This window comes from Grammomys surdaster, unplaced genomic scaffold, assembly GCF_004785775.1.
Source record: "Grammomys surdaster isolate TR1022 unplaced genomic scaffold, NIH_TR_1.0 126391, whole genome shotgun sequence".
Taxonomy (NCBI): domain Eukaryota; kingdom Metazoa; phylum Chordata; class Mammalia; order Rodentia; family Muridae; genus Grammomys; species Grammomys surdaster.
Window position 1 is genome coordinate 12,809,110 of NW_021621185.1, and position 23,898 is coordinate 12,833,007.

A 23,898-nucleotide genomic window follows, 5' to 3' on the forward strand; every position below is an offset into this window, starting at 1 on the left:
CTATTTCAATATTTGTAATCACAAAGGTGTCACTTTAAAGTAAAAGCACATGTAGATATCAACATATGAGACATAATACAGTGAAGCTTTATTAACCAGTGGCCACACTGCACTTTCTTCTCCATTTATTCCATGTCTATAATGTGTGAATGGTAAGAGGGTCTGCTTCATATGATTGACACACTAAAGAAGATTCTATTGTAAAGCATTTAGAACAAGCTTATTTAAGTGCCATTTTAAGTGTCTGAAAATAACAGATTTATAGTATAATGATAAATTTAAATCATTCGATTTCCAACTGAATTTTTTAGCCACTTTTTTTTCTTTTTACATATTCTTCTCTCATATAGCACACGTGCATGCACACATGCACACATATGCACACACACACACACACACACACACACCTCTTCTCTCTCTCTCCCAAATCCAGTGCTTCTCCATTTCCCTTCAGAAAGAAGCAAGCTTCCCAGTAATACCAACTGAACACAGCATAAGAAGATGCAAGAATAGGCACGAAGCCTATCAATCCGGATGAGGCAACCCAGGGTGAGAAAAGGGCCCAAGAAGCATACAAAATATTCAAACACAAAGTACTTTCATTGCTGTAGATCCCACAGGAGAAAAAAAAGCTAAACAACCACAACATATTTGCCAAGAAGCTTGGGGCTTATGAGCCCTGCTTTATCCTTTCTTAAGAGAGAGAAGTAAGAACCACTGAAAAATCACACCCCCAACATTCCTGATCTATGAAGCATCAACACACACACACACACACACACACACACACACACACACACACACACACACATGCACGCACGCACACAAAGAGAGAGTCCTGATCCCTATAGGATCACCCCCTGGTTTCACCAGGATAACAAAACCTTAAGCATGAAAAAGTATTTAGAAGAAGCTCAGGAACTTTAATCCAGACAATTAGAACTGATTTCCCACATGAATATGCCACTTGGTAAGAATTCTGCACAAAGACTTGGTGAGGGAAGAATAAAGAATTTCGCATTATAACATAAAGAGTTGATTATGGCACATTGTATAAAGGCATCATTGGATTCAGCTTATAGAAAATGTCATTTGCACTACACATACATACAGACTTAATTATATTTAATTACAGATGCATAAACCATTGCCCAATATGATGACCATGTGATTGTGTATCTGACAGCTAATTAGAGTCTCAAAGTTTTTTCTATTTTGTGCCCTCAAGTAATTTTATTTGAACAATTTAATGTTATGCTCCATCATTACATGCTATCAATATGCAAACATCTCAGAAAAGCAATTTATTGTTTAATTTCAGAGCAGTTTTAAATATTGAAAGAAAACCGAGGGCACATCCATATTTTTTATATTTTTAGTTTTTTAGTACATGATATATTTTAAAATGAAGAAATATTTAAATGATATTTAAAATAGAACTTTAAAAGATATTTAAAATAGGACTTTTACTAATTGTGTTTAACATACTGTAATAAAATTCTGTATATTTCAAAATATACAGAAATCAAAATCATAAATATTATGGGTTTATATTAATAATAAAATTATAGAAGATCTAAAAATATTCAGAGTTTATGTAGGAAATATAATCTAGTCAACAGACTCAAGTTTTGTAAGCAATAAGAGGAAAACACATTTTCTTAGCCTGTAAGTCCTCTTTGGACTGTAAACAGACTCTTTCAAGATATCAATTCCCAGTGTCTTAGACATTTTACAAATGGGAATTCTGCTACCATAAAGTGCCAATGCAATGACCCACAAGACTGTGGATTATCATCAGATATTTTAGTCATAAGCTCCTATTTGAACATAGGACCTCCTGCATGGTAGTCAAGTCCTTTACCTCTCAACTACACAATAGCCTTCTTTTGACTTCTTTAGACAGACGCTCGCAACGTTGCTCACAGGCTGCATTCATTGAATTCCCGTCCACGTGGGCCTTGACCTTGCAATCCTCATCCCTCAGCCTCCTGAGGACCAGGGATCACAACCCTGTGCAGCAGGCTCATTTATCAATTTTAATGAGTTACTACTCTATACAAATCACACCCTGCCCCCTGTATTCATGATTAAAAATGACTTCCACATTTCCTTGGAGGAAGACATTAGTACATAAAAGAAAGAACTCAGCCTGTGCAAGTAAGACTTTGCTTCATTCACCATCAGCACAGAAGGTCTACTCTACATTTACACACACCTTGACTATATATAACTATGCCGTCATTATTTCACCAAATTTCCTATGTCCAAATTGTTTTTAATTTCATGCTGTACAATGTCTCACTGAAGACACTGAGACTGAACATTCAGTGATCCCTGAGTTCTCTGTAGAATCCTGTCAGTCACTCCACTGCCCTCAAACTTCATCTTCCCCACACTGCTCACATGGGCAGTCCTGTGACAATCAACTAGTAAAGAAAGGAAATGACCTGTATTACAAAGAGGCTTAAAAATAAAATTAGACTAAAATAACAGCAATGCATTTTTTAAATTAGGAAGTTATGTTAAAGTGTTATATTTGGATTTATAATTTTAATTTTTATGTGTCACTTTTATGTTTTCCTAGACACATTCTGTTTAATAATCTCCAAATTCTACAGGTAATATTGAAGGGAGAAGAGGGAAGGGAGAAATGACGTAAATATACTATAATTTCAAATATAAAAAAAATAATAAAGGTGAACTAGATATAGATAAAAAGGAAAAATCTCAAACAACCTTTAGCATAAGGAAGTGTGAGATATGAAAGTGGAAGGAAACATGGTGGGACAGGCATCTATCTGTGTGCACAACCACTTCCAAATTACAATGAATAAACAATAGCTGGATAATATGCCATCCACCTCCACATCGATTCTGGAATATAACAAACAGACTATACAACACACTTGTGAGACCAATATGCCTGTCTGTCCTTTTCTTTCTTTCTTTCTTTCTTTCTTTCTTTCTTTCTTTCTTTCTTTCTTTCTTTCTTTCTTTCTTCCTTCCTTCCTTCCTTCCTTCCTTCCTTCCTTCCTTCCTTCCTTCCTTGCTTCCTTCCTTCCTTCCTTCCTTCTTCCTTCCTCTGAATGATAGCTTTCTTTCAATGGAGATATAAAGAGGAAATACTCTGAGTGCAGCTGACCAAAGGAAGGGGTTGCTTTCCACTGTTAGTTATGAGGTGCCATCATTTGATCCTCGGAATTCTTAGTTCCTTCATCTTCCTTCAAGTCTTTTGCTTAATGTTATGAATTAACATTTTAGATGTTTGATAAGGAGAACAGAGTAAATAGAGCTATAGATGCCTGGTTGGTCTAAGTGTTCCTCGTGACATTTTAAGAGATCTTCATGGTTTAAGCGCTAATTGTACTTGTCACATTTAGAGGCTAATGGGCCAGTCCACAGAGGCTTTCTGTTTGAGCCTCAATTTGCCTCTGTAGCAACCTGCCAGAAGAGCACTAGGACCCATTTTCCCTAAGATGCAGTGAATTACAAACATCCTCTACTATTCTAGCCTCCCTGAGTTTATAGTTTACTTTCTGTTATATCAACAGAAAGCTCCATATAAACCATTAAAGCACCAGCAGCCATCTTTAAAAAGCACAGGACTGTGGTAGCTCACACCCCACATGCTCAGCCTGTAAGCGCCCTGCCGAAATGGAGAGTTGGGGGAAAACTGTCGAGAGTAGACCTTAACTTAATTCTCTGACATTTAGCAATAACATTTTCTCCCTTTTAATTATGCAGTTTTATATTTGCATCATCTATTCCAGTATGTCACACAAACTTTCATTATTCTGACTTTTCATCCTCCCTCCATCCCTCCTCTGCACCTCCCCCATCTCCTTCTCCCCACCCTTTCCCCTTGAATTCAAAGATGATTTCCACATAAAGAGAAGAAATATGTGCCCAATCATTTTATTTTATGTATGGTTTTGAAAACTGACTTAAAAGTTACATGTGATTTATAAAAATAGGCAATATTTCTTTAGGTATAAGACAAAGCATAGCTATCAAGTGTATATTCATAACATAAATTGAATTTACAGTAGCCTGAGTACTTAAGCATTGTGATCCAAAGGGCACAGCAAAATGTCATTGTCAAATACGGAAAAAATACTTACTGAATACAAACTTAACAGGGGCACAAAGGAGGAACGTCCTGATCATGACCAAAGTATTAGCCCGCTTAGTGTCTACAACAATAGTACAAATAGGAAATAAACATACAATGATAAAACTGGTCGTGTTTGATCTAAGTAATTTTGCAAGCCTTTTCATGTTACTGCTGTTTCTAAATGCTAGCTCATCCCTTACACAAACGTTTTTTCCTTTACACAGTTAACTCTAAAATGATTTCATCACTCTATCAAAATTTTTGTATTAACACAATGAATTATAAAAAGAACTGTCTTGAGGATATAAAAATACCTGTTCTGATTTTTCGTGTAGTAAATGAAGCCCTGAAGAACATCCCTTGTAGAATATGGAATTTCAATTTGTGTCTTCACAAAAATTATTTAGTATATGTAAAAATTATATTTATAAAATTTAAGTTAATTGCATTGGAAGAAATTGACATAGTTTTATCCAAATTATGCAGAAACTAGGCTGACATGGTTTTGCATAATTCATTCAATTGTATGAGTTGTTCTAGTTTGTTTGTGGCAAATATGCACTTCATACTTGAGATGGAAACTGAACAAATGTATAACATAACTGCAAAATTGTATATTAATAATAATGTTTCAGATTGCATATAAAAATTGAGTAGCATTGTATATAACTTTGACCAGGAAACATTTACTCTTCTATAGGATTCTTTTCCTGTATGTTTATACTTCAGGCCTCAACACAGAAAAATAGTATTCTTTTCAAAGAATTCAAAATAATCCTGATCGAAAAAAAGATCAAAATCTTAAAAATACCACAAGGTCAAATTTGCTGTTATTAACATCGGGTCTTCTGAAAGAAGCCCTTAGATGGACACACAGTATATAATAGTAAGTATTCTTTCCAAAGAATTCAAAATAACCCTCATTTTATGATCAGAAAAGATCAAAATTTTAAAAATACCTCAAGATTGAATTTACTGTCACTAGGGTCAGTTCTCCTGAAAGAACTGCTTAGATGGACACACACTCTGTCACCAATTCTCGTGAGATATTTTTCCCTACATATACAATTAAATAATCCCGTTGACACTGAGACTGGAAGCAGAGAAGAAAAATATAAGCTAAGAATAAATATTAAGAAGTACAGCCACAATTAAGGAATAATTCTGAAAGACTTTAAACTGAAACTGTCAAGGGATGAAGCAGGAATGCATGGGAAGCCTAGCCCTTATCTTGAGAACTGGTCCAGACAAAGTACTGATGCAAATCCCACAGGGATCAGACTTGTGTTGACAGGGGAATTGTTTTGATTAATGTCAGATATTTTCAAGGATGTTTGCTACTCAAAAGTCAAAAATACATGGTACATTCTATAAAGAATTTATGAATCTATATCCCTAAATATATGATTAGTTAATATCTCATTACAAAAAAAAATTTTAAATCACTGTGGTATAGGCAAGTTAACAATGAATCTTCATTCTGGAATTAAATATAAACAAACAAACTATTGGAGACTACTTCTGATAATAAGCTTAATAAAATTTAAACATAACTGAACTTAACAATTTGAGGGCCACAGACAAGGAAAATATTTAAAACATGAAGTATTCTTAAGTGTTTATAATAATGCTAATTCGAACTTAATCTACATTTGAAATAAATCTTGTTTTGAAATTTGTTACCTTAAAGATCTAAATATATTAAGATAAATACCACAACACTACAAATTCCTCTTCACCAGGAGACTATAAATTACACCAAAATGGACTTTTCTGAATAGTTAATACTATTCCTTATGGCAATAAAAATTCCAGATTTAGTAAACTAAAGACTAAAGAAATCTTTTGAACTTAAAACTGTGAGAAAGAAAAAAGAATATATCTCCAAAAGTTTTGGATGTACTTTTTGTTAAAAACTCAGAAAATAAAAATAAGAGATATAAGACACATAATGATTACTGTGGTTTATAGTATTATACTGTTCAAAGAGTAATCTTAAATGTTTTTATCACTGATTCCAAAACAGCCTTTAAAAAAAAAACCCTACTAAATAAATAGCAATAAAACAAATAAAGAGAGGATACGAAAATATAAAACAAACAAACAAAAAAAAACCCTCATTTTGAAGTGGACAAATATAACAACCTTTCTCATTATTTAATTTCACTGATGCAAGAATGGGCATTACATTTGAGTCAAAAGATACGTATAATATGTGTATAGGCATATATGGACATATTTATGTAGATATATGTGTGTATACTGATATATGTATATGTGCATATGTGTTAAGGTATGTATGTGCAAGGATATATATATATACATATATAGGCAGATAGATGTGTGTATGTGTATAATTGCATATGTACATGCGTGTATATTAATGTGTATTTATCTATGTGTATGTCTATATATATTCGTATATGTATGCTTGTGTATATCTAAATGTGTATATATTTTCATATGTATATATGTGCATGTATTTATGTATAAAAATGCTAGTGTAACTGTGTATATGTGTATGTGTATATGTGTGTTTGTATGTTGGATTTGTGTGTATGTGTCTGTGTTTATGTGCGTGTGTATATGAGCATGTGTTGAGTCTGTATGTTGGCCTTGCAGCAGGCAGTCAATGTGATGGAAACTTAACATAACGTAATGTAGTCTCACTGCACCTATATTTTCTGAAAAACTTGACTCACCCTTTCATGTGTAAGCAGGCATTTTTCCTTAGTTGAATATTATTATATTACCTGGAAACACTCTGTGTTCCACGTGACCTCTGCTATTAGAACAACATATCACCTGACCTCAAAAATAAATATATTATAGTTCAAATCCTGACCTTTCTACTATGTTTAGGAAGCTTTAAATACAAAAAAAAAAAACTTCTCCAGAACGTAATACACTTACTTTATTTTGGGTGGTATGAATATTTACAATTTAAAGACTTCCAAGAGAATTGCTAACTGCTTTTTTATATTCTCTGATTCCACTAGAGCTAAACTATAGAGATAATTTTAAGGAAAATAAATTATAACTGAGTAAATAGCACTGACATATATTTAAATATTGTTTAAAATAATTACAACATATGATACAAAAATTACAATAAGTATTATAATGGCACCATCACTCAAACATTTAATTACCAGCCTTCAAACGTGCACCAAGTTGGCTTCAGGGTTTCTACCTGTTCTATCTCAGGAGCTCAAGTACTTAGGAAGACTCACCCCTCAGTAGCCACTTAAGCCAGGCAGTCAGTCACAGAATGGGCAATACTTGTCTAGGTGGCAGCAGCTTAGGCAAGGCTTACTAGTCCCTAGCTCCTCTCTGTGGGTGGTCCATTCTCATCTCACAGCTGGCTTAAAGCACACTACACTAAATAAACTGCTACTTAAAGGGTAAGGAGAAACAAGGGGCTCTGTTCTCACTACCCTAAACACAAAAGAAAGGGGCTGTCATATAGAACCCTACAGGGAACTGTCAGAGTTAGGGAGCAGGGGTGAGTGTGGAGAAACAGTACATTTACCAATCAATTCTAACAGTAGTTTCCCTTTATGAGAAATATTACTTTGAATTGGAAATAAATGTTTCAAAACACAGTCTTCTTTGATCACTGCTTCAAAAGAATGGAAGGAAACCAATAAGTATAATTTAAAATGTTAGCATTTTTTGGTTCTTTGTTGAGTTGTATGAATTATATATTTGTTTGACTGTTACCTATAATTATTAAAGTATAACATAATAAAAATATAATATGTAATGACATATATTTTATATATATTTACTAAATTTAAAAAAAACAAACTATTATATACCAGAAATTGAAATAGCCTGCTTTATTAAACTTAGGCTTTTGAAAACATGCTAAACTTTGTTATCTATGAACAAAGTGCCACATAAAGTGGAAAGCTGCCTTATTTCAAGAAATATCAGAAATAACTACTAATAGATCGATTAAACATATCCATATATACAAGAAATATCTACTAATGGACTGATTCAAACATATCCATATACATTTAAGAACCACTAAGAGATGATAACATGGCACTCCTGAAAACCAGCCACTCCAGCCACCCTGGGGATCACACACTGTCAAGAAGCCCATCTGTCATACCAGCCAGAAAATTAGCCTTCTAGAAATACCTGATCCCTCTGGGTTAGCTGTCAACTCACACAGGAACTCACTGGGAAACAGCCCCCCAAGCCAGCAAGGGAATCTGTTTGGGATCATTTCTCTCCCGGCCATCCTCCAATTCCAGTGCCTTCGTCATATCCCAGCTCTACAACAGACTATTTGCAGTGGCCTCTCCTTTCTCTGCCCCCATTCCCAGGGGTCTGTGCAGATCAGTGTCTCACCAACACTCCTCCCTTCTGGTGAGACTCTCAACCGTGGACCAATACTTCTCAAACTGATCCCATTCCTTAGTATCAACTCCCAATACCTAAAAATACATTATATCCAGGACCTCCAGTAGATACACCTGGCAGGATCTCAGATGAATTCTACCAGGAAATACAAAGCAATGACACTCTGCTAAGAAACACCTTTAACTCACCTTTAATCCCAGAACTTAGTACACAGAGGCAAGCGGATTTCTGAGTTTGAGGCCAGCCTGGTCTTCAGAGTGAGTTCCAGAACAGCCAGGACTATACAGAGAAACCCTGTCTCTCTTAAAAAAAAAAAAAAGAAAAAAGAAAAAGAAAAAGAAGGGAGGGAAGGGGAATTACACATGATGCATACTAACAATAACACTAAAGTACAAATCAAGGTGAGAATAATATAAGCAATAATGGGAAAAGCCCAAGTAACAACGGACCACACCCACCAAAACATTCAATTACAATAGATGAGGAAATAAAGAAATTCCATCTCAAAACCAAATTTATGCAGTAGCTATCTACAAATGCAATACTACAGAAAGCACTAGAAGGAACATCTCAATCTGCAGAAGTTAGCCACAACCCCCTTACCAGACCCACCCATCAAAAACAAAACAAACCAACCAAACAAAAAACCCACAAGAAATAAATAATTCCAGACCAGCAAATCAAAACAGGGAGGAAAAAGACTCACACTGCAACAAACACTAATCACTGATAATCTTCAACATCTATAGTCTCAATTCCCCAATAAAAATATTAGAAAACAGAATCCATCCTTCTGTTGCATTTAAAAAACACACCTTCACACCAAGGAGAAAAATCACCTCAGAGTAAAATGATGGTAAGATATCCCAAGCAAATGGGGTCAAGAAGGAAGCTGGTGTAGCCAGTTACAAAGACATGAAAATTGATCAACTCTTTACTAACTAAAAAAACTGGGTCAAGACTGAAATTAAGGAAGAAATTAAAGATTTTCTAGAATTGAATAAAAATGAATACACCAAAATTATGAGACACAATAAAGAGAGTTAAGAGGCAAGTTCACAGTATTAAGTGCCTATGTGAAAAAAAATAAAAAGAACAATTTCTCCTATTATTAACTTAACAGCATGCTTGAATCCTCTAGAACAATGTGAAGAAATCAAACACAAAGTTAAGTCTTATGTCACTAGTGTCTATCTAAATCTATATATTTAAGTGACACTGGTCATAAAAGATCTAACTTGGCAAACAAGTTGGAGAAATATTTACACTAACTGGAGATTTGTTAAAATATTTAAGCCAACAATTTCTCTAAGGGAAATTGGGTGATGTCTACCATTTGATGTAACATTTAGTGTAGGCAGCATAGAGGTCTTGGTGCTCACAGTAGTGGCCTACAGAGGAACCTGGAATGTTAAGCATACAGGGTTGTTCCATCAAGGGGAGGAATGAAAAACCTGTTTCTACCCAGTGTGGCCTTAACACTGAAAAATTATTAATTTCGAGGCATTTTAGAAACTGAGGCAGATCAGTCTATTATTACTCAAGAACAATAGCACCCACACTGGTCAACTTCTAGAGGACCCTTACGCCTTTATAAGGTGCTGGAGGCTAACAGGACTCTTTAAAAAGTACTAATTTCTTAATCTGGACAGAAAAGATTCTTACTCTGGCACTGAGCAGCCTTATATTGTCTAAGGACTTCCATATAGTCTTTGGGGAAGAGATAAATTACAACAAATGAAAGTAGTTCTTTATCACTGCTACTAACAAATCATCTGATGAGTACAATACAAGAAAGCAAAAACAGTTTCCTAACTGGGGTCATTGATTAGGGGCCATCCAAACAGTCTTTAAACTACAATAGGAAGCTGGAAACCCAGTGTGGATTGACCAATGGCCCCTAGGTGGGAGAAAATTGAAACAGGACCAACTTCTAGTACAGGAACAATTGCAACAAGGACGTAGTAGCAAGTCAGTCCTTGAAAGTCCCATATTTTTGTAATTCACAAAAGGTAAAGAATACACTTCAGCTCTTACATAATGTCAGGGGCATAAATGCTACTATGAAAACAATAGTGGCCTTCTAGCCAGGACTTCCTGCTCCAAATATGATTCCTCACATTTCATGATTATACTTGACTGAATATTTATATTCTCATGATTAAGAACATTTTGCATTCTGTTTCCCTATTTTAAACAGTCAGCAGCCAGTGACCCAATATCAGTGGAAAGTTTTACATCAAGGGATAAAAAATCGGCAGATTATATGTTAATATTATAAAGCACCTAGTGCAGTGCTATTTTTTCCAAGGTTTTGGTATTTTCACTTGCTCATCTAATCAACACTTACATGAGTACTTAATTTTCATGGTAAATAAATTAAAATAGTAACATTTAAACATAAGTCTGGATAAAATACTAAATTAATCACCTTGTAATTAGTTTGAATATATTATTACTCAACCATACATTTGACATCATAAAAAAAAAAAAGGATTGGCTATGCCAACTGGGTATGTCCTATGTATCTATTACTACTAAAGATTTAGAGCTCTGCTCTATACATTCTGGAGACTCTCAGTGAAACTGCATTAGAAATATCTTAGCCAAACAGGAGCAAACTACTACTTATTAAATACTGCTTCTGCTAAAGCAGGAGCTGCTTAAATTAATCCTTTATTTCCTTATCACTTATCCTTCCTTCTTCCTAACCACCTGCTCAAGTTATATATATTAACAAGATAAGAGAGTTAGAGAAATTTTTGCATGTCATAATTCTCCACAAAGTTCTGTAACACTTTATCTAAAATAAAGCATAGACTTCATACGAACATATCTTATATAACTTACTGATACAGACTCTATAGAAATCACTGTACAGGTCAACTGTTTCTTCAATACTGATAATAATTGGCAGGTTGCATTTGCATGTTATTTGGGATCAAAAGATCATTATTCTAAAAATCTCCTTTTAAGATATTTTTGAAGATAGCCCATGGGTAAAATTCTATAGAGATAGCTTTTAATGCTTTTATAGATGCTTCTTCAAAAGGACAAGGAGCTTGTGTCTTATACATAAATTCCAAATTGTCCACAAAGGATTGTACCACTCCCTGGTACTGCTCAAGAGTCTGAATTTGCCATAATCAATCAGTTTTTATTAGATAGTTCGCAGCATTTATTATTATAACTGACTCTACATGTTGTGTTCAAACTCATTCTCTTTTAGAAACAGCAAGATGTGAATCAAGCCCAAATACTAATGTTACTTCACAATAAGTTCTCTCCCTTCAGACTTCTACATGACAACAAATTCAACCTTTTCTCATAACTCATACCATGCTCATTCTAACTCACTGTTCCACAAGCCAATGCACTGGTCTCTTCTCTGACATTATCACTTTCTTCTCAGGATGCTCAAAAGTCTGAGGAACTTCTTCATCAAAAGGCAGAATTGTTCCAATTCTCTTGACCTTTGACAAATCATTTGACCCGGTCCTTCTTGTTCAACTTTTACCGCACTGCCCTCTGCTAGTAGAATTACTCCACAAGGGTTATAAATTTAAGGCCATTAGCAAACAGATATTACTCATCTCTCAGAATTGGGGTGCTTCAAATATGTTCATGTATGGGTTGATATTTTTTCTAATAATGATTGTTGTTTCTGCTTACAAGGGTGACACCATTTATGCTAGTAATCATTTAATATACACATCTCCTTTCTAGGACTCTGACTATACCTAAAACCTAATAATGCCCCTGTTTATACTAACAAAAGCCTTAAAAATGTTTTAATTTATGAAATATTAGTCATGTTACTGGAATTCTTTATAATTCATATGGTAGAGAAATTATGGAATGACACCACCACATATTTGAAAATCAAACTTTAAAGATAAAAAGGGGGCATATAATCCCATCTAAAAACCAGTATGGTGTGGTACATTTAGCCACACTTATTTAAATTTTATTCACTTTAAAAGATAATGCTTCTTCTGCTGCCCAAGAACATTTTGCTTAAAGGAGGCACAGTCTAAAGTATATGTTAAATGAAAGATCTAAAATCAATGGAAAGGGATAAATATTCTTATAATATTAGGACAAAGTACGGTTGTATCCTTCCAGAAAATGAAAGAAGACCCAGATTTGCTCCTGCATCAATGCACCAGACCAGGACAGCATCCAGGAGACCACCTGAAAATGAAGTGTCTCAGGAGAGATGACATACCTATTAAGAGGAAATGTCCCAAGAGGAAGAATAAGCTGATGACTTGGGGAGATACCAAGAAATAACTCATCAAGCCAAGACTTGGGGAAACTAGAAGTTCTGACCCCTAAACGATCTTGTTGTCTTTACTGACTGTAGTATATGTTAATTCTCAGACTCTCAGTGCAAAATTCAAATGTTTTTTGTCAGGAGGGGATAAAAGCCACTCCTATAATATAAAACAGAATAGTTGTTTTGCCATGCCAAGGATAGATAATATCCTTCGGGACCAGTTATCCAGACAAAAGAGTACAAAATATTTGCTTTCATAAATGGAAGATATTTTGATTGGACCAATCGAAATGAACAAATACTATAATCCAGATTTTAGAATAATTAAGTAATCACTAGAAAGTTCCAATAGTAGAAGTTATAGTTTTATGAGATGAAGAAAAGAGTATCTGATGTATTTTAGTTGATATTACTGTACCTGCAATGGCACTATCTTTGATAGTGGTTGACAAAATAACTTCTGGCTTCATTTGGCACATGGCAGTCAACACGAACAATCTTTTGACAATTAAGGAAACCTATCTATTCCTAGACCATTAAAAAGAACTTATATAGCATCAGCTGTACAGGGAAATGGGATGAAGTAAAGTCCACCCTCACCTGTATTCATAGGGTTTCCCCTGATACTCCTGTCCATGATGTTTGTTGTCTTTAAATCACATTTGTTACCATTTAAATAACCCACCACTCCTTATCACAATTCCATCTATAATCATATATTTCTGTCTCATAAACAACTGCTCTGGAAATGGACCCTTTTTATTTTTCAAAAAAAAAATGGCATTTATACTTCCATTCCTTCAGGTTATTATGGTTTATATGGGATAGGTGCATTAAACCCATTTTGCTCAGCAAATCTTTGCACACAATTATTCAATAGAATTCAAAGTGTTCTCCCTGATGGCCACTGATTTTTTAAAAAATTTTCCTGTATCTAGCCATTTCAGTGAAGGTGTTTATAAGCTGTTCAAGAGGGCAGGTAGAATTTCTGTGGTTGCTTATCACATCACAGTACATTGACTTCTTCCTTTTGAATTTGTTTCCTTGATCTTCTTCAGTTATCTTCTTGCTCTAGCTAGAACTTCAAGTACTATATTGAATAAATATGGAGTCAGTGGAGAGCCTTTTAAAATTCCTGATTATAGTGGATTGCTTTGAGTTGTTCTCCATTTATTTTGATATTGGCTTTAGGCTTACTGTAGATTTTTTTTATTATGTTTAGGTAAGTCTCTTGTAGCCCTGAATTCTCCATGATTTTTATCACGAAGATGTGTTGGATTTTGTCATAGGCCTTTTCAGCATATAATGAGATGAGCATGTTTTTTGGATATTTTCTTTCAATTTGTTTATATGGTGTACTACATTAAATTTCATATGTTGAACTAGCCCTGCATCATGGTGGATGATCTATTTAATGTATTCGATGTATTCTTAGATTTGATTTGTATTTTATTGATATTAACTATTTTTGCGTCTATGTTTACGAGGGAAAGTAATATATACTCCTCTTTCTTTGTTGAATCTTTATGTGGTTTGAGTATCAGAATGACTGTAGCCTCATAAGAAGAATTTGTCAGTGTTCCTTCTGTTTGTATACTGTGGAATACTTTAAGGACTATTGGCATTAGCTCTGCAATGAAAGTCTGGCAGAATTTTCCACTAAAATTTCTGGCCTGGCCATTTTTTTCACTGGGAGACTTTTAATGACTGCTTCTATTTCCTTAAGGAATTATAGATCTACCTAAGTTATCTGATCTTGATTCAACCTTGGTAAATGGTATCTATTGAGAAAATGATCTATTTCTTTTAAATCTTCAAATTTTGTAGAGTACAGTTTATTAAAGTATGACCTAATGTCTCTTTGGGTTTCCTCGGTTTCTGTGCCTTTCATTTTCGATTTTGTTAAGTTGGATATATTCTATCTTATAGTTAGTTTAGATAAGGGTTTGCTATCTTGCTGATGTGTCTCAAAGAACCAACCTTTCATTTCATTGATTCTTTGTATTCTCTGTTTTTATTTTGTTGCTTTCACACCTCAATTTTGATTATTTCCTGCAATCTAATCTTCTTCAGTGTATAACTTCCCCCCGCCCCGTCCTCTTCCTTCATCTTCATCTTCTTTTTTTTTCCTAGAGCTTTCAAGTATTTTGTTTACTTTCTACTATAAAATTTCTCTGATTTTTTGATGAAGGCACCAGGTGTTATAAACTTTCCTCTTAACACCACATTTGTTGTGTCACATAAGTTGAGGTGTGTTCTATATTCATTTTCACTGAAATCTAGAAAGTCTTTAATTTCTTTCTTTATTGCAGTCTTACCCAGTTATCATTTAATATCGAGTTGCTCAGTTTCTATGAGTTTGTAGGCTTTCTCTTATTTCTGTTGCTGAAATCCATCTTTAATCCATGCTGGTCTGACAAGCTGCTATTTCAATTTTCTTATATCTATAAAGACTTGTTTTGTGACTGAGTATGTGGTCAATTTTGGAGAAAGTTCTAATAGGTACTGAGAAAAAGATAAGCATATATATTCATTTGGCTGAAATGTTCCATATATATATATATATATATATATATATATATATATATATATCTGTTAGATATGTATGTGTTTGGTTTTTAATGTCTATTAGGTCCAGTATTTATGTTTAGGTTTTGATTGCATGACCTGCCTGTTGGTAAGATAAGATTCCATTTTATCTAACACCTGTCAGAATAGCTAAGCTCAAAATCACAAGTAACAGCTCATGGTGGGAGGATGTGGAGCAAAGGGAACACTCCTCCACAGCCTGAGGGAGTGCAGACTTGTAGAGCCACTATAGAAATCAATATGGCAGTTCCTCAAAAAATTAAGACTCGATACAAGTCTGCACTCAGCAATACCACTCTTGGGAGTATGTCCATAAGACATTCCATCCTACCACAAGGATCCTACCACATATCAACTATGTTCATATATTCCTTATTCACATAATAGTCAGAAACTAGAAACAAGGTTGCCTTCAACTAAAGAATGGATAAAGAAAAGGTGGTACATTTACAAATGTAGTATTACTCAGCTAGTAAAAAAATGACATCATGAAATTTGCAGGCAAACGGGTAGAAGAAATAATCATCCTGAATGAGTTAACCAAGACCCTGAAAGACAGATGTGGTGCGTACAAACATATAAGTAGATATTAGTTGTTATGTAAAGGCAATTATTGTATAATCCACATATCTAGAGATGCTAAGTGAAAAGGAGGGCTCAAGGAAGGACACATGGATCTCCCTGGGAAGAGGAATATAACAGAATTTTGTGGGTGGACTTGGGATAGGTGTGAATGGGAAGAGGAGGGTTCAGGTGGGGTTTGGGGAGTCGAAGAGAGTACAGGGAAATATGACTGAAAATAGAGAACATTAGGAGAGCAATGTAGAAAACAATGGAAACTCTCTGGAATCTATGAACGTGACACGAGCAAGAACTACTAGCAATAGAAGATACATAGTCTGAATCGGCTCTCTTCTGAAACCAGGCAAGGCTTCCAGTGGTGGGTCTGAAACAGAAATCCAGCCAGAAAACCTTTGACCTATAATTTGTCCTGTCTGCAAGATACACTGTGGCAATGGTGGTGCAGAACTTGTCCAAGTGGCCAACCAATGATGGTCAGGAACGAGAGGCTAAATAGACCAGAGACTTAGACTAGAACCAAACACAGCTGGGAAAAGAAGCCAATAAAATGATTCTTAATGGTATTCTGCTACACTCACAGATCAGTGCCTGACCCAATTGTCATCTGACAGGATTCATCGAGCAACTGATGAGGGCAGACGAAAAAAACTAATAGCCAAACATTAGGAAGAGCTTGGGAAACCCCACAGACAAAGAAGAGGAAAGACTATAGAAGCCAAGAAGGGTATAGGACAGCAAGAGAATGTGGCCCACAGAATCAACTAAACAGGGCTCAAAGGGGCTTACAAAGACCAAAGTAGCAATCATAAAGTCTGCATAGATCTATGCTAGGTTGTCTGCCTACAACCTACAAGGTTGTTGTGTAGCTTGGTGTTCATGTGGCCCTCTGAACAGTGTGAGTAGGAGGTGTTTGACTCTTGCCTGCTGTTGGGACCTTTGCCTCCCTACTGGGTTGCCTTGTCCAGCCTTGACATGAGGGTTTATACCTAGTCTTATTGTAACTTGTTATGCCATATTCAGTTTATATCCCTGAGAAGACTGTTCTTTCCTGAAGAGACACAGAGGAGTAGTAGATACAGGTGAGAAAGAAGGTGGGAGAAGGAGGCAGGGAGAAGTGGAGGGAAAGGAAACTGCAGTCATATGTATAAAAGGAGAATATACATTTAGTTATGATTTATTACCAAAATAAATCTAGTTAAAGTAAAATAAGAAGAGAATTATATTATGAAGATTTAGTGTCAACTGACCAAGTGTCTACCACAGGATCAGCATGACGTCTGAAAAGTTGAAAGAATAATCTGGCAGAGACAGGTTTTGTATGATCATGTTTTTTCATGATCAACTCCCTGTCCTCACACTAGAGTGCACATCAACTTACTGTCACCAACATAGTTCCTTACTGTCACCAACACAGTTCATAGTGGTGAGCTCACAGAGGTTCACACTAGAGGGAAACGGTATTAGTGTCTAGATGATCATATAATATTTATTCTAGTGAGTATACATCCTAATCCTGAAAAAAAAATCTAATCAGAACATACACACATTCAAGGGATTAGCTACAAATTTAGAACTAATCTCATAAAAGCTGGGAATCCATTCTTTCCTAAAACCTGAATATCAACAAACGGGTTATGTATCTAAGTATCTCCTTAGACTGAAAATTGAAAATTCTAGTACTCAGTAAAAATATGAACTATTTTTCTCAAAAATAGGTCTTTTAAAATTAAAAAGATAATAGTAATTTCCTTTCTTAAAGGGGGAAGTAAAACTGTAAATTTCACATAATGCTTACATGACTTGTATACTCGAAATGTTCAGGTTGTGCAGTGATCCTGAAAACACGACTTGGCACATGAAAGATTTGAAGAAGGCAAATGCCCTCAAACTGTGCCTGCCAGAGGGCCAGACTCGAGAAACTGGACTAGGGATTCAAAGGTCTCTGTGCCATGGAAACAGTATTATGTGGAAACAAAACAAACTTTAGAACATCTTTCTGAGTTGAATCTGTACATTCTTTCCCATCCTTCTGAGTTTCCGTGGTCATTTTTTGGCAAATGTCAGTTATCTGTGTCATTAAGGAAAGCATTACAAACCCCTTCACAATGTTGGGGTCATTCAAGTGCAATGAACCTTAGAGCATTTTGCCATGTGTGAAACTGTCAGCACATTTTTGCCAGCAGATGAATTTATAAGATAGTATCACTCTGAAATCAGTTTACAGAACACATGGCATAATAGAAGACTCCTAAGGAAGTCTAACTGAATACGCTTGCATCTCAAAAGCTGACCTGAGCTCAGAAAGTTTTACCTCAATTAAACATTCAAAATTCTCTCTCCAGCAATCCAGGCATGAACATACTTTACCAACAATAAACAGTGTGCAACAGTAAATATAGCAGCACCCATCTCAACTGCACTATGATAGTTGAAGGTAATTTGTCTAAGGTCTCAGCATTCCTGAGTATATTTATGTTGTTTTATCACTAGTAAAAATTAGTCAAAAATAATATTCAAGGTCTTGGTTTTGATAGTGAGTGATTAATTTCAGGATAGAAAGCAAGAAAGTTTCCAGGATTACAGCCAGTCTATAATTTATTTATAGCAAGACAACTGTAAATGATGTAAGCCATGAGGAATTAAAGGTTTTTCCTCACAGAATCAACAAAGCACAATTCACAAGCAAGCAGCCAGAGCAAGCCCTCCAGCACTGCACCTGCCGACCCCAGCCTGCCACCACATCACAGTAACTTGGCATGTATTATCACAAAATAACACAAATTGCTAAAAATAAATATCTGTTGAATAGGAAATATCACTGTTCTTAATTTGACGTGTTCTACTTTGCAATAAGAGAAGAACAGGCAGCATTTGTAAGGGTATTTAATGTTATCTGATTGAGCTTGGACCACAGAAGAGAACAATTGATATGAAACTGAATGTGTCAGTTAAAATCTTCACCTATTTTAAATTATTATGTGAATAACCTCAACATAATAAAAACATGCATTGACAGTGAATGTAAATATAGACCTTGTAAATGAAATTACAAAAGACAGTCATTCTCCATTATTTCCCCACAATAACATATATTTGAAAATAATAATTTTATTTATTTCTTCAAATACTTCTCAGATTGATAAATCTCCTTTACTATTCCAAGTTTAAAAGACTGCTTTAAAAGCATTTAAAAATTAGATTTAACTAAAAACAAAACAAGAAAATAAAATAAACAAGAATCAATTTCTTAGTTACCATAAATGAACCTAATAAAGTTCTTTTTCTTATGTTGTAGATCTCATATGATTAATAAACCAAAGGCAAAAGCAAATTTAATGTGTATTTAATTTAGGTAGGCTGTAAAAAGACTAAGCACAAACTTTTAAAGTAGCTAGCTTCTTAGTCACAATGGGTGCAGAAACTGAGCCAAGTAGCAGATATGCTTGTCTAGAGAGCATGCAATCTTTAGAAAGCTTAGACACAAAGTCATTTCTACTTTACTGTTTTTAAGTATAACAATACAAATAATGTTTCCTTAATTATTAATGATATGCATTACTACAATTAACTATGTTGTTTTAAAATTTTAAATATAGAAGGCTGGAGAGATGACTTAACAGGTAAAAGTTCCACCTGCTCTTACAAAGGACTCAGGTTCAATTCCTAGTATCCGTGTGGCAGGTGGCTCACTGCTGTCTGTAATTCCAGTTACAGGGGATCTAACACCCTCACAAAGACACATATGCAAGCAAAGCACCAACACAAATCAAAAAATTAAAATGTACTAAAATAATAAGATAAAATTTTAAATATACTCAAAGGAAGAAAACAAATCAATTATTAAATAGGCAAAGGTAAATTTAATGTTTTCTTCCTAAAACTCTGTATTTTCCCAAACTTATTTTGAGAAAGTCAGGCTGCAATGATCTCGTACTCTTGTTCATTCATGTAATTAACTATAGCACTTAAAGCGTTTTAAATACTGATGAGTGAATACATATCCTAGTGCTTACTTTGCACAGTGTGTTAAAAGAAATACGTCCTGACCTTTAACTCTGAAACACTGTAAGATCGCTTAGTAGGTAAAGGTGCTTGCTAACCAGGCTGACGGTCTGAGGTTTGAAGCTATGACCATCACACATGATGCAACACACACAGACACACACACATACACACAGAGAGACGCACACACACAGATACACACACACTACACACACGCACACACACTCTCACAGATGCATGCACACACAGAGAGAAAATACCCTCAGAGAACCATTTCTTATGTATGTGATTTCCTTTATAAAAACTGAAGCATACTAATGAGGATCCCAAGCAATTTCTTGGTATTTATTTCAGAGTTGTGCCAAGAATGATAGACCTGCCACTTAAATGTGAAAGCAAATTTATCAGTAAAAACACACCTGTGCAAAGGTTTACTTACGGAAACATCTTTCAGTTCTTTCTCCAGGGAGAAATGGCAAGACTCCTTAGAAAAGATGAACTTGTATGCCCCAGCTGCTCCCGAGCCTGGCACCAGTGCCTTTCTCAGCTCATCAACGTACTTTCCTTTCTCCATAGCCATGTCATCAGCTTCTTGGGAAATCTCTGATCCAGAAACTATGTGAAAAATTAATTAAGGTGATGAAACCAAAAGTTTCTATTAGAAAATATGGATTTAACTGTTATAACTACTTTACCAATATAACAAGAATTTGAAAAAATAAAATCAAAATATTTTCCAGTAGTTTCCTCAAAAACATTTAGTGCTACTTATCTCTTTGTCCTCCCTCTCCTGTAACACATCCCCTCCACTCCCTAATTAAGCATCCCATACGTTGCCCCTTTGCCCTTTCGAAGCCCCTGTGTCCTCAACTCCATCTCTTGAGCTCATAATTTTCCTCTCCAATCACCTTTACCTTCCAGCTTCTGCACTTATACCAGACTATGTACTCGAAGCTAAGTATTCAGAACTAGGGACTGTGTGTGTGTGCGCACATGCACGTGCGTGCGTGCGTGCGTGCGTGCGTGCGTGCGTGCGTGCGTGCGTGTGTGTGTGTGTGTGTGTGTGTGTTATAGATTTATGCCACATGGGTGATAATGTTCCATGCAGGAATAATAGCTTACTTAACAAATACCCCAGTGTAAGGAAAAGGAAACCATCAAGCTGTTGGTCAAGAGTTCTAGAGATCCTCTCAAAATATGAGATATTCCCCAATGTCCTTAGCTACAGCCCTACAATTTCCAAGTAAGATGCTACTGCGGAACATAACGCGCACTTCCAACATAGGACTGGAGGAACTGAACCAGTACTGATGTGGAGGCTTTTTCCCTGAGGGCTAGTTATCAGAACATGCTATCCAACCAGACAAAAGACAAATGTAATCAATACATTTGTCTGTACAGACCTATAAAGCCTGAAAAGCAAAAGCAACAACTGGCCTGCCAAGATACCCCTAAAGGTGCAATAGTGCAACTTTTATCTTGGGAATAACTAGTGTCACCTACTTGGTCTTAAGGAGTACTCAACAGGACGGAACTGAAGCTTGGTACTGTAAACCTAGATGACACTCCAAGTCTGCTCAAAGAGGACAAAGACTCTAAAGAAGAACCAACTAATGTCATTTACCTAAATTAATATAGTTTCTAACAATGTGTTAAATGCCTTTCTTTAATCTCAAGGATAAGTCCAATTCTCAGACCTCATCAAAGAAATCTTGTTTTGCAGTAGGCAGAGGCTACTACCAAGATCCACAACTAGTAAAACTGCAAAGATGAGTGACTATAGGGTCCTCAGCCCCAGCTTGTACATCTACAACATAAACCTCCCCAGGAAATACCATGAAGGAAAGATGGAAAGACAGAGAGAGAGGGTACTAGGACATCTGATGTGAGACAGTCTTCCAAACAAAATGCTACACTCACAGAATCTCAACAATATGGCAGCCTAAACAAAATCTAAACGATGATCACACCAGTTGACTCCAGGAAGAAGCCATCTTAAGCAGAGACTGATGACTGTCTTGGAGACTCTGCAGGCTTTACCAGTTATAGAGTTACTTCTAAATTTTTTCTTTATATGTTATTTTTTTAATAATTAAAAGCTAAGTTTTCAATCATCATTCATAAATAATAGAGGAAGTGTACATAGAAGGATGGTATTTTGTCTTTTTTTCTGTCATAAACTTATTTTTTATATTATGTACAGAATTCACAAGAGGTGACGTATAGTGAATTTATTAGCTGAGACTGAGAGCATTATCTCAGATGTGAACACTTGAAGGTGAACTCCTTATGTCCAACATTCTTTTTGTGTTTAATTTTTGAGTTCATGTACAGAACAATTTGTTGCATAGTATGTGTTCCTTAAGCAATTTTTAATAGGTGAGTTGGATTAATGAAATGTACTAAATATTTTAAGATAAGTATACTTTCTAAATAGAAATTCTAAATAGAAATAAATCTAAATAATGAAATTAGCATACTTGTATATTTTCCAATTTTTATTGGCACATTACTTGTACAAAAGTCTTTATCATGGAATTTTCATACAAGTATATAATGAACTTTGATCATATATACCTTCCTTCATTATATTTTTCCCCTTTCTGATGTTTTGCTTCTCTCTCCTCTACACATAACATTTTTAAATCTAGATTTCACATAGGAGAGAAAACATGCAGTTTTCTGTGTTTTCCTGAGTTTTGCTTATTTCTCTTAATTGTTTACTCTCCTTTTATTCTATTGTATATATTTACCATATATTTTAAATTTACTCATACACTGACAGGCAGTCAGACTGATTTTTTTCTCTATTGTGAGTAGTAGCTACTGGATATGAAGGTATCCTATTTTACACTAATCGATGCATTTGGGTATTTACCTAAGATTGCTTTAGGATGATCTAGTTTATTTGGAGTTTTAGGGGGAAGTTTTATGCTGAATTCCAGTGGGGTTGTACTGATTTACATTCCTATTAACAATGTTTAAAAGCTTGTTTTTAAATACATTTTTTAAAGTGTATTTTGGTCACCTTTTCCCCAACTACCTCTGTCTAAATTTCCAAGATACTCTCCAATCCATAGCCCTCTCCTTGTATGCTCTTTATTATTGTTGTTGTTATCAGTAATTCCCTGAGTCCAGCTGGTGCTCAGCATACACATACTAGGTATTGGGAAGACTGCCTTGGGAACTTCTGGTCTGCTGCATCTTTAACAACTTTTGTTGTTTTCGTTTTCGTAAATAAAGACATCCTTACTATGGAATGAAATTTAACTGTAGCTTTGATTATAATTATCCCTTTGAGTAAGGATATTGATCATTTTCTTTCATTAGTTTTCTTGAGTTCGGTTCATTTGCACATTGAATTTTTTATTATTTCAAAATTGGCCTTTCTTAGTCTTTATATTCTATGGATGCTAATTCCCCATGAGATAAATTGCTTGCAGATGCTTTCTCTCAGTCTCCCAATTTTTCTGTGTTCTTTGTTTCAATGTAGAAGCTCTGTAGTTATGTGTACTCCCCTCACAGTTCTCTCAGTTGGGTCTTGAACTATTAGAGCTCGACTCAGAGATTTCTTGGTAAGCCTATGCTTTGAAGTATTTTCCCTATGCCTTTATCTAGCTGGTTAACTTATTGTTCCATTTTGTGTATATTTTTTTGTTGTTGCTGTGGTTCAGAGAGAGGAATCTAGCTTCATACTTCTACCTGTGAACATCTGGTTTCATAAGCACTATTTGTTTAGAAGCCGGTCCTTAGAATATTTTGAATTTAATATAGTTTCGCTGCATGGTTTTAATCTTTCTAAGTTTTCATGGAATTATATGAAACATAATATAATCCTTCTAATCATTTCAAAGAGTTTCACTCCCTAATGAATAAGCATTCAAATATATGATCCAATAGGGGGCTACTCTAATTCAAACCACCATGACTGTAAATGTAAATTTCATCAATA

At 35.1% G+C, this 23,898-nt stretch overlaps 1 protein-coding gene across 4 annotated transcripts in view; it reads right to left on the reverse strand.

Moving 5' to 3' along the window:
- The window catches only part of Xrcc4 (X-ray repair cross complementing 4), a 191,379-nt gene that overhangs the window by 148,441 nt on the left and 19,040 nt on the right, over positions 1-23,898 (reverse strand). For all 4 annotated transcript variants that reach the window (XM_028760158.1, XM_028760155.1, XM_028760156.1 and 1 more), the window contains exon 3: positions 20,386-20,561. In XM_028760158.1, the coding sequence (XP_028615991.1) occupies positions 20,386-20,561 (176 nt within the window). The remainder of the gene's footprint in view (positions 1-20,385; positions 20,562-23,898) is intronic.